The following is an 11,724-nucleotide window of genomic DNA, read 5'->3' on the forward strand; positions in this document are numbered from 1 at the left end:
TCTGGGTAGCAACCCAACCGCTGGGTCAAAACAACCCAATTGCTGGGTTTGTCCATATTTTACCCAGCACTGGGTTGTATTTAACCCAGCATTTTTTAGATGGTAATTCTGCCTATGGGCCTATATATAGATTCTGCCTTATTTTATATGTTTTATTAAAATGATGATATAATTTACACTTGAATGGTTTTATTGAACAGAAATATTAAATAGAATTCAGATTTTATCTTTTTTTCACTGTTTAAAGTCTATATTTATCTATTAGGTTATATAAAAGTGCATGTATACATGTGTACTGTATGAGTGCAGATATATGTGCGCATGATTGCGTTCGAGTGTGGGGTGGGAGGGTGTGTGCTTGTGTGTGTGTGTATTTGTGCTCACGTGTGTATGAAAAGCCCACCACCCCCACCCCACACAGCCCCACACACCCCTGCCCCATACAAACACACTCTTATTTTTGTTTGTTACACTTAACCTTTCTGTGCCGTCATGACATAGCTTGTGTTCTTATGTTCTTATGTGTATTCATACCCTTTTCTTGTAGTAAATGTTTAATGTTTTCTGACCTCACATTAAGTTCTATTGATTCACTTTTTTATACCTTTGATGCATGGTGTCCGCTACAGTGGACAAATATGTAACTCCCTCAAAATATAATATTTAAGCAAAAAAAAAAAAAATAGTGGCATGATTTTTCACTTGTTTAAAAGTAAAAACAAACATGTCAAAATATATATATATATATATTATTTTGTGATTTAATAATTCATGCATCAGAGGGATACACACACAAACACACACACACACACACACGTCTGGTCAGCTATCCTTGTAGGGACTCTCAATAGGCGTAATGGTTTTTATACTGTACAAACCATATTTTCTATCACCCTACACCTAAACCTACCCCTCACAGGGAACTTTCTGCAGTTTTACTTTCTCAAAAAAAAACTCATTCTGTATGATTTATAAGCTTTTGTACCCATGGGGACCTCAATTTAGGTCCCCACCGTGACACAAGTCCCCATGTGTCTGTGTGTATTCAGGTCCCCACCAGGATATATAAACCTGTACACTCACACACACACACACACACACACACACACACACAATTTCTAACAACCAGCCAAAAGCCCATGGTTGCATACACTCGCTCGTCCAGTAGGTGGCGGTAATGCGCCGTCAGATGATTTTGCCAGCCTCTATCATTAACAACACGAAGAAGCGAGAGAGTGAAGCCAGCGGCCGTGAACATGGCGGATAACAGGGAGAAAGGTTTACAAGACTACAGAAAGAAATTACTGGAGCATAAAGAGATTGACGGACGCCTCAAAGAGTGTAAGAGTGGTGAATTTCTATGCACGCCAGGCTGATATTGAGCAGTTTGGCAGCTTCTCCGGCTGTTGTTTGCTTTATTTCGGCTGTGTGTGCTGTAAGTCGCTTTGTCATGCAGTGCTGAAATCAGTTAGCCGCTAATGGTAACAGCAAATGTTAACAACGGACCCCTATTAAATTACTAAATAAAGGCACACATCATGCTTCTAAGTGTTCTAGCTGTATTTAATAACATATGCAATTAAAAACAGTCATATCTCAGTTATTCTCCATGAGGAAACACTCGCAATGAACCTTTAGCATCTCTGATACATGAAGCAGATGCAACCTTTAGCAAGTTTGTACATGTAAATAAACACTTCGTCGCTTCATATCGTCCTGAAACCTCTGTTGCAGTGAGAGAGCAGCTGAAGGAGCTCACTAAACAGTATGAGAAGTCTGAGAATGATCTGAAAGCTTTACAGAGTGTGGGACAGGTAAGATCTCAGCAAAATACACTCTGGTGTTTTATTATTTCCGCAATAAATGAGCTAGATATCTGTATTTCTTATGGTCTGATCTTTTAGATTGTCGGTGAGGTGCTGAAACAACTGACAGAGGAGAAATGTAAGTCCAGATCAACTTTATTCTGGTGTATTTGATAGTGTAGTCTGATGCTGAATTCTTCTTCTTTTGTAGTTATTGTCAAAGCAACTAATGGCCCACGTTATGTGGTTGGATGTCGCAGACAGGTGAGCATATTGATTGTACTTTATAGCTAATTCATATTTTTGTGTGACTGCCAAGTCATTTGTCTTACCTGGCCTTGTGTTGTTATTTCAGCTGGATAAAACCAAGCTTAAACCAGGAACTAGAGTGGCTCTGGACATGACGACTCTCACGATCATGAGGTAAGTGCTAAGAAGTTCAAGCTCATCAAGCATGTTTAGCTCTGCTTGTGCTCTTGCCTGACAGTCTAGGTATGTTTGCGTGTCTGAAATTGCCTTTAATATTCAGTTGGTATGTTTTACGAGAACCTCTTTTCTTTTTTAAAGGTATTTGCCTCGTGAAGTGGATCCTCTAGTGTACAACATGTCTCATGAAGATCCTGGCAGCGTTTCTTACTCTGAGATCGGTGGATTGGCTGAGCAGATCCGTGAGCTGAGAGAGGTCAGAAAGACAATAGCGTAATATATCATTATCAGCTGATGTAATACACTGTTGTTCAAAAGTTTGGAATAATTAATGCTCACCAAGGATGCATTTATTTGATGAAAATACAGGAAAAACCGTAATAATGTTAAATATTATTATGATTTAAAATGACTTGTCTATTTTAATACATTGTAAAATGTCATTCATTTATGCGATGCAAAGCTGAATTTTCAACATCATTCCTCCAGACTGTAGTGTGACATGATCCTTCAGAAATCATTGTAATGTGCTGATCTGGTGCTCAAGAAACATTTATTAACGTTGAAAAAGTTGTCTAATGTATTTAATTACATTGTGATACATGATATTTTGAATATTATTATATATATATATATATATATGTTCAGATTCTTTAAGGAATAGAAGTTCAAAAGAACAGCAATTACGTGAACAAAAATCTGATTAAAAAAAAATACATATGAAAGGCTTTACTGTCATATTTGATAAATTATTTTTAATTTCTTAAAAAAAAAAAAAAAAATCTTACTGATCCCAAACAATTGAAGTCTTTATATTGCCAATCAGTTATTATAATTTTTTTTTGTTGTTGCTGATATTGTGTGGAAATGTGCTCGTTACGTGTGTTTAAATAGGAAGAAGTCAAATCATTCTTTTTCTTTTTTCGATCATTTTAATATGTGGTTAGAAATCTGATACATATCCGATACTCCGTCACCTGATATATGTCCAACTTTAGTTTTTTTTGCAATTGCATGTCATTTAAAGGGGCTTCTTTCTTTGCGTGAACATTTGGGGGCGGCGTTATGCAAATCTTTCCACATAGTGACGTAGACATGTAGGTTGACTCTTAACTTTTATAAAGAATATCTTTATAAAACTTTACAGATCTTCTTTATGCACCAAGAGCTTGTAACACTCCAAAGAGAAAGGAACAATTGAAATCGCATCATATGACCCCGTTAATATTCACTCTAACTAGAGAGTATGTTTATAGGGGTGTGCGAAATATATCATCTGCGATAATATCGTAATTGTTGTTTTAACGATGTGCGATTTGACATTATCGAGTATTTTGCAAAAAAACATTCAAAACACCACTACAGAGTGCACGCATACATTACGTGAAGTCTAGACTAGTGCGCATTTAGAGTGCGTTCTTTCACTAGATGATTCAGTCTATTACAATACATTTAGAATGATCACAAATTCAAGACATAGGGTAGAAAATGTATATATTTATACCACTTCATATAGTTAATCCATTTCACACGAAGGGTGCCGTTTTTTTTCTCCAAATAATAACCATGATTACAAATGTGATATTGATTTTTTTTTTTTACAACAGTTCAATAAACAAGAAGTTGATTGAGACTTACGTTTTAGACACATTTCCTGTTTTTGTGCTATTTCGACAACAAAATAATTCCAAACACAACCACAACGCTGTTTTGCGTCTGAGCAACATGACAGTGTTTCGTTCCTGAGTGAATCATCCGATTAAATGATTCGGTTCAATCGCAATGAGTCATTTATTAACAGTGACTTGCTGCCACCTGCTGGCGGTTTTAATGTCAAATTCAGAGAATCTTTTATTATTTAAAAAAATTTCAAATATCAGTATTCAAAAGATAGACACTTTTAGAAAAAAATTGCTTTATAAAGGTAAAAATGCCCATAAAATGTAACAATCAGTTAACTTATTGGAAAAGATTAATTTCTATCAGTGTGAACTTACCACCACACAGAATATAAAGAATATCAAAAACTTTAGGAGTCAGCTGTCCACGGCAGTCTTTAAGGTACCAGCACAATAACACATTCAGCAAAATATCGTCTAATTATCGGTATCGATAAAATCCCAGAAAATAGAGATATTCTTTTGTCAATATCGCACATCCCTAGTCTGTGCATGTAAATACTGTAAAGCATGTAAAAAATATCATGTTTGATATGTTCATGAAGATTACGCTGAAGTGCTTACTCCGCTAGGCTTGATAGAGCTGATCGTGTCAATATTGTAAATGTTCATGCGTGTCTGAATGTAAATGGAATATGTGTTTAAAGACTGGATCTGTGCATTACACCTTGCAGTGTGAATGCAGCTTGAACTTTACTGAACTCATTGAAATGTCTTGATTATGAATGAATGATTGTCTTTTGTAGGTAATTGAGCTGCCTCTGACCAATCCTGAGCTATTCCAGAGGGTGGGCATTATTCCTCCCAAGGGCTGCCTGCTGTACGGACCGCCAGGTCAGTCACTCTATTATGCTTTGTTGGGCAATTACTGATATGTATGTGAAATGGTACATTTTCACACAAAGTGCTTACTTTTTTAAAGGCACTGGAAAGACCCTTCTTGCCAGAGCTGTGGCCAGTCAGCTGGACTGCAATTTCCTGAAGGTCTGTTGATTTTGATGCTATAAACAAACAGTTTGGCTCGGGTTGCACTGACACAGGACAACTGTTATGCTGTAAGGTCATAGTGTTGAATAAAACATGTTGTTTATCAGGTGGTGTCCAGCTCCATTGTGGACAAGTACATTGGTGAGAGTGCCAGACTCATCAGAGAGATGTTCAACTACGCCAGAGACCATCAGCCCTGCATTATCTTCATGGATGAGATCGATGCTATTGGTAATGCTCTTCGGCTCACTGCAGTCCAAGCCACTCTTATAATGCGTAATGGAAATTCAGGTTGTTCTTAATTGATTTAACGCATACTTTCTCCTTGAAGGTGGACGTCGGTTTTCTGAAGGAACTTCTGCAGATAGAGAGATCCAGAGGACACTGATGGAGGTATGGAGGTGGTTTGTAACTTGCCTTGTGAATGAAGCTTATTAAATTAAGCCTAACAAAATGAATAAACTCAATTTTTTTCAATTGTCAATTCATGCTTAATTATTTGAATTTTCCTATATATCAATGTACAAGCAAAAAAAAGAAGAAAAGGACTAATTGGAGCAAATATTTCTGTCTGTCTGTCAGCTGTTGAATCAGATGGATGGATTTGACACTCTGCATAGAGTCAAGATGATCATGGCCACCAACCGGCCAGACACTTTAGACCCTGCCCTGCTGCGTCCTGGCCGACTGGACAGAAAGATCCGTAAGTTTGACTCTTTTCACTATCATTCAGTGACTGTGGTAAGAAAACTTGAGCTAATTTTTCTTTTCCTAATGTACAGACATTGAGTTGCCCAATGAACAGGCTCGTCTGGACATCCTGAAGATCCACTCTGGACCCATCACCAAGCATGGAGAAATAGGTTCGCTGCTACTTTTTTAAAATTTTGAAGTACTTCCCTTTCCTCCCTCATCACATTTCCTTTTGTCTCCAGATTATGAAGCCATCGTCAAGCTTTCAGACGGTTTCAATGGAGCTGATTTGAGGAATGTGTGCACTGAAGCTGGTAAGAAATGTCATATGCATTGCGATGTGCAAATCAAGGACTCCTAAAAAAAAGCATTAAATGAATAGTTCATAACAGTTGATTTAAAAACTATAAATTGTGCACCATGCTAATATAATTAGGGCTGCAACTTTTGATAATCGATTCATCTGTAGATTGCCTTTGATTATTCCGATAAAAAGTCAATTTATTTTCAGTATTTTATTTTAAAAAGTTATTCTGCATCTGTGTGCATTGAATTGATTTAATACACGAGTTTCACAATTTGAGTTGAATTACTGAAATAAATGAACATTCTTTTCCATGACATTCTAATTTATTGAGATGCACCTGTATGTATTTATGTAGAATAAACTTCATGTGCAAAATAATTGTAAAAAAACATGAACATTCTAAAATTTGCCCACTGTAATAAAGAACAACGAAAGTAGAGACTAAACAGTCACACATCGGAACATAGTAATTACATTACATTTATACCCCATTACAGTAGTCTCCTTACAGTTACTGCTCTCATTAAAATATAATTGGCAAGGCGGCTGTTGGATGTTTTTTCACGAACAAATGTGATTCATCAAATTCAGTAATCGTGTTCATTGATTTATCTACTTTATCGATTAGTTGTTGCAGCCCTAAATATAATAACATTTTTAAAACACATTTTGTCAGTATTTACAACTTTAAAAAAAAAAAATAGATGTTAGTGGAAATGGTTTGAGTCTAATAGCATGACGCTAACCAGCCAAACTTTGAACCTCTACAATTCCCACTGTATGACCTCTTCTACTTTTTATCCAACAGGTATGTTTGCTATTCGTGCCGACCACGAGTACGTGACTCAGGAGGATTTCATGAAAGCTGTGAGGAAGGTGGCAGACTCTAAGAAGCTGGAGTCCAAACTGGACTACAAGCCTGTATAAAACCTTTTTTTTTTTGTGCAAAGTATAAATGTGAGGGGTTTTCGGTCAGTTAACAGTATAATTACTGTCCATGGACACAACACTTTTTGTTTTGTTACTGCAATAGTTTTTTTCTGTCAACATTTGAAAGCATTCTGATGTTCCATTTCCATTATTACCATCAAGTGACTTCAGCTGTTCAGTTAATGCATTGTTTACCCCAATTTGATAAAAATAATATTTACCTGTTGGCCAAGTGTAGACTTGTATGATGATACAGCTCTCTAGAAATCTGTGTGATCAGTTATATAAACTGTGTGTGCCTGGCCTGCTTTTCCACATTATTAAAGTCAATGATTAAATAAATCAAATAAACTCCCATGTCGTTTCCACAGTATCGCTGTATCTCTCAAAATCCTTTGGTGGGAAGAAAAACTCCACAATGATTCCTTCTGAAACGTGTATTTGTTAGTTTAACCAATATATTGAAAATAAAAATAAATATTCTATTCAACTTAAAATCTCTATATTAAACATCTTACAAGCACACTCAACTTCAAAAGCCTAAAATTGACATATTCTGGAAGAGTTCATACTTGGGGTTAAAGCTCAGCTGCCTGCATCTCTTTACCTTGAAGATGCTACGTTTAATTTTCGAATTTTGCCTTTCCAGCAAAGCCTGGCTTTCAATACTGGGTTTACACAGGTTTAGTCTTCTGTTAAGTCCTCCTCATCACGTGCTGGTTGGTTAGCCAGAGCAAAAGATTCGAGGACAAACGCCCGGCAGATCGGACAGTGCTGGAAGTGGCACATGCAGCCGTTGCATACGCATGCATGTCTGCATGGCAACAGCACTCTGTTAATCGGTGCATTCTGACACACCACACAGTCCCTGCCTTGGGTATCAGGCCACTCCCCTTCTGAATCAGACTCCTCCCCCTTCTCACCTGGCCTTTCGGGCTGTGGCTCCGCCCCTTGCGTGCTTATCGAAGGCTCTGTGGTTCCAGACAAGTTGCTGTTGTCTGCTGACATGAAGAGAGGCTGTGGAAACGAATAGTTTTAAAGTCCCCATGAAATCAAAATTAACGTTTTTTTTTTTGGGTGTTAGTATCAATATGTTAGTCTTAAGGTTATCTATAAGCCAGCGTGCTCCAAAATAGTGACAAAATTCGGATTTACAAGATATAAGAATTCAAAGCTTGCAGTTCGTCACTTCATATCACATGCGCGAGTCGGCATATATTAAACACTTTTAAAAATGCACAGCCTCAGCATGATTATGATCACTATTTTGTTTTACTAAGAGTTTCATATTGAATCTAACGTAAGGGGGTAATCTATTAGACTGTGGCTGTGAAATATGGATTTACGGAGCTCAACGGCTCTGGCCCGAGCAGATATAAACTAAACACTATTGGCTACTTTAAAAAGGGGGCGGGGCTGCTCGATATGTCCCGCCCTGTCTTCCTATTTCAGTTGAAATTACATCACCACATAGAATAATGCTGCGTGTTTCAAGGCACTTCAGGGGACCTTTAAGCACAAAATCCTGCTCTAGACAAGGCACTTAATTAATGGTATATAATTAAACACTGTCCCATTTTGCTTTAGGGACACTAGGTGATGAAGGTTAAGTGTGATCAAAATGAGCATACAAAAACTGATCCCAGAACAGTAAAAAAAAATTACAATGTTGTGAACAAGTTTTCATACCTTCAGATCGTACAAATTCCCTTGTGCCGTGAGGAGATACTGAAACAAGATTCTCGCAGAGAGTCTGTATTTGTCATCAGGAACGTGGAGGACTGTCACACTGGCCACCTAGAGAGACGACAGAATAATGGGACTCCATCTTGTCCCATCAAGCAAATGATGAAGACTGCTGCTTACAATATTGTAGTTGTCTCTGGTTTCTGGATAGGCCAGTGTCAGCACAGCAACCAAGGGGTATCGATCCCGGGGGAGCAACCCAAAATCGGTTACTCCGAGATCTGGAGGCATCTGGGTGAAGTATTCTTCTTTTTCTTCTTTATGTATACTAACGCTATGTTAAGGACAAAGCATGAAATTGTGTTCCATCATATTAATTAAAAAATGTTTTGAATGTTTTGAAATGTGTTTTAGAGTGGGAGACATGTAAAATGCGTTTTATCACCGTATATTTAGGAAGTCATATACAGATGCTATAACAAATGATAACATTATAAACGCAAGTTATATAAAAACTAATACAAAAATTGAGAACTGAATATTACACTCTTTCCTGGCTGGTTTATTCAAATGTAAGCAATGTGAATGTGCTTGTATATGTTTACAAAACAATTTAGATTTGGATATATATACTGTATATATATATATATATATATATCTTACAAAATGTTTATATTTCTAATAAACAGTAATAAAATATTTCTATTTCTAACTGAACATTCTATTCATCAGTCTAGCTTTGCCATTACAAGAATAAATTACATATTAAATTATATTAAAAGAGATATTTTTATTTGTAATAATATTGCACAATATTACTGTTTTTACAGCATTTTTGATCAAATACATGAAGCCTTAGTGAGACATTAAAAAGCTAACTGACCCCAAATTTCTGAATGGTAGTGAACATTTTTATTTTAAAGATAAATCATCATAATGGCATGATATAGTAGTTAATGTTTTTCCATTTATGTACAGTATACATTTATGTGCAATTTTATTTGAAATGCAATCATGTTAACACGATGAATGGTTATTTATAGCATTTTGTTTTTTTTACTCATCATGATGACATGATATAGTTTACCTCTAATGTACAGCAAGTCGTCTCCGAATCACTTTTTTTTTGAGAAATCACATTTCCATACTCATTTCAGTTAATGGCACACATCCAGAAATACATTTAGACATATTAGTTTTACCGCGACCTATTTTTTCTTTACCTTGAGGACAATTTAAGTCGAAAGGATTATTGGTGCCCCCCTGCCTACCCTCCAAGAACTGTATACATCCAGAGTGAGGAAAAGGGCTCAGAAAATCACTCTGGATCCATCACATCCAAGCCATCTCCTTTTTCAACTTTTGCCATCTGGTCGGCGTTACAGAGCACCGAATACCAGGACAGCCAGGCACAAGAACAGTTTCTTTCCCCAGGCAATCTACCTCATGAACAGTTAATGTTCTCCCATTGTGCAATTAAAGTACAGTATGTGCAATAACCTTATACTTATTTATCACCCTAAATCAGGGGTGCCCAAACTCGGTCCTGGAGGGCCGGTGTCCTGCAGAGTTTAGCTCCAGCTTGCCTCAACACACCTGCTTGGAAGTTTCTAGTATGCCTAGTAATATCTTGATTAGCTGCTTCAGGTGTGTTTGATTAGGGTTGGAGCTAAACTCTGCAGGACACCGGCCCTCCAGGACCGAGTGTGGGCACCCCTGCCCTAAACCCTAGTACAGGGGTGGCGAACGTCGGTCCTGGAGAGCCGCAGCCCTGCAGAGTTTTGTTTCAACCCTAATCAAACACACCTGAACATGTTAATCAAGGCCTGAAGGGTTATTAGGAAGCTACAGGCAGGTGAGTTTTTATCAGGGTTGGAGCTGAACTCTGCAGGACCGGAGTTCGCCACCCCTGCCCTAGTACATCCCTACAACTTATTTTATTCCATTCCTATTCCATCTATACCACACCTGTACATACAATTTATTCTTTTTTTGTGGTTTATATTTATGCATGTGTATTTTATTTTATTCACATCTCATTTTTATTATCTGTGTGTTGTTGTTGTCTCCGTGTACTGGAAGCTTGTGACACTATAACAAATTCCTTGTATGTGCAAACATACTTGGCAATAAAGCTCTTTCTGATTCTGATAGTGGCAGAGTTTCCCTCACTCTCCCCTGTTCTGTTGCAAAGATAATGTGAAATGTTATTAAAGAGCTATTGCTAAGACAAATGAAGAGGATACTTGAAGCTTTGGTGGTGAAGGTAGCTTAACTCCAGAGCCTCTTGAAACAGCTCTGGTGTGCGGAGCCGGAGCCGGAGCCGGAGCCCGTGCTGGTGACTCTGAAGGGCCGCCTGGAGAGCCTGGACCCCACAGCCCCAGAAACAGCTGAGGACGCAGTCTTCAAGACAATACGGCTGCAAACTCACACCCTCTGACACAATGAGAAAACACATACACTGACTGAGCACATTTGACTCATTTCATATTGATTCAACATTGTTATTGTTAGTTTCTCACCAGTTACTGTACCAGCCCTAGAGTCCATCTCCAAAGCGAAGGGATTGGTCACCTGCACCATCTTCCTCTCAGAGACAGCTGTTAGAGATTCAGTCTCATCTGAACTGCGTAAAATTACCGGGACATCAAATCCAAACCTTGACAGACGAGGCCAAAACGAGTTAAGACAGAGATTAAGGATGTGACCAGCAACTTCTGCTTTTAAGAAAGAACTAGATAACTAGAGATGCCATATTAAACCCAAAAAACACCAACTTCACACCTTAAAGAAGGCCATACTTAACCCAACACGTCTAAAACTGGTCTAAAATGTAGTTTATCCAGATAAAGATGAACTTACCAGCCCAACACTACAGCCACAGTGATAATGAAACATACTGCTATGACAGCAATGTAAAAGAGAGAATACTCATACAACATCACTAAAAACTCCGCGGCCATTGTTAAAATGTTACATTAATACAATGCGCATAAATGTCGGTACGTCTGATAAAATAAACACTTTTTTAAAGTGCGGTAGTCTTGTATGCTATGCAGTCTTGCGTTGGGCTGTCACTCTGCAAGACTCGCCAACGTAAACTTCCGGTTGTGACAGCCGCTGCTACGGTGGTCCGGAGGTCCAAATCCGCACATGACTCTAATACCGTCACGCATAGGGAGGAGCGTTACAGCAAGATAGTGGAGGGAAG

General features: G+C 37.9%; 2 protein-coding genes across 2 annotated transcripts; one reads left to right on the forward strand and one right to left on the reverse strand.

Moving 5' to 3' along the window:
* The first annotated feature begins 1,175 nt into the window (after positions 1–1,175).
* On the forward strand, positions 1,176–7,197 carry LOC107582103 (26S protease regulatory subunit 10B-like). The gene is made up of 14 exons (XM_016267840.1): positions 1,176–1,341; positions 1,735–1,814; positions 1,905–1,944; positions 2,017–2,069; positions 2,161–2,228; positions 2,373–2,487; positions 4,657–4,744; positions 4,833–4,894; positions 5,005–5,128; positions 5,229–5,290; positions 5,480–5,600; positions 5,680–5,760; positions 5,833–5,904; positions 6,706–7,197. Exons 1-14 carry the CDS (start codon positions 1,257–1,259, stop codon positions 6,822–6,824), a joined length of 1,170 nt encoding a protein of 389 aa, XP_016123326.1. The 5' UTR covers positions 1,176–1,256; the 3' UTR covers positions 6,825–7,197.
* A 137-nt stretch (positions 7,198–7,334) lies between these two features.
* On the reverse strand, positions 7,335–11,713 carry cgrrf1 (cell growth regulator with ring finger domain 1). The gene is made up of 6 exons (XM_016267841.1): positions 11,376–11,713; positions 11,036–11,172; positions 10,760–10,949; positions 8,694–8,841; positions 8,517–8,624; positions 7,335–7,844 (listed from the first exon to the last, which is right to left on the reverse strand). The coding sequence occupies exons 1-6, from the start codon at positions 11,474–11,476 to the stop codon at positions 7,512–7,514; spliced, it is 1,017 nt and encodes a 338-aa protein (XP_016123327.1). The 5' UTR covers positions 11,477–11,713; the 3' UTR covers positions 7,335–7,511.
* Positions 11,714–11,724: the final 11 nt, after the last annotated feature.

Source organism: Sinocyclocheilus grahami, unplaced genomic scaffold, assembly GCF_001515645.1.
Source record: "Sinocyclocheilus grahami isolate Dianchi unplaced genomic scaffold, SAMN03320097.WGS_v1.1 scaffold40.1, whole genome shotgun sequence".
Taxonomy (NCBI): Eukaryota; Metazoa; Chordata; class Actinopteri; order Cypriniformes; family Cyprinidae; genus Sinocyclocheilus; species Sinocyclocheilus grahami.

Excerpts from the sequence above, each read along its gene's own strand:
- LOC107582103 (XM_016267840.1), top strand. The coding sequence starts at position 1,257 with ATGGCGGATAACAGGGAGAAAGGTTTACAAGACTACAGAAAGAAATTA. Across the intron at positions 4,745-4,832 it reads CCTGCTGTACGGACCGCCAG|GCACTGGAAAGACCCTTCTT; the intron begins GTCAGTCACTCT and ends ACTTTTTTAAAG. Across the intron at positions 5,905-6,705 it reads GAATGTGTGCACTGAAGCTG|GTATGTTTGCTATTCGTGCC; the intron begins GTAAGAAATGTC and ends TTTATCCAACAG.
- cgrrf1 (XM_016267841.1), bottom strand. The coding sequence starts at position 11,476 with ATGGCCGCGGAGTTTTTAGTGATGTTGTATGAGTATTCTCTCTTTTAC. Across the intron at positions 10,950-11,035 it reads TAGGGCTGGTACAGTAACTG|AGGGTGTGAGTTTGCAGCCG; the intron begins GTGAGAAACTAA and ends TCATTGTGTCAG. Across the intron at positions 8,842-10,759 it reads CTTCACCACCAAAGCTTCAA|TATACATAAAGAAGAAAAAG; the intron begins GTATCCTCTTCA and ends ACATAGCGTTAG.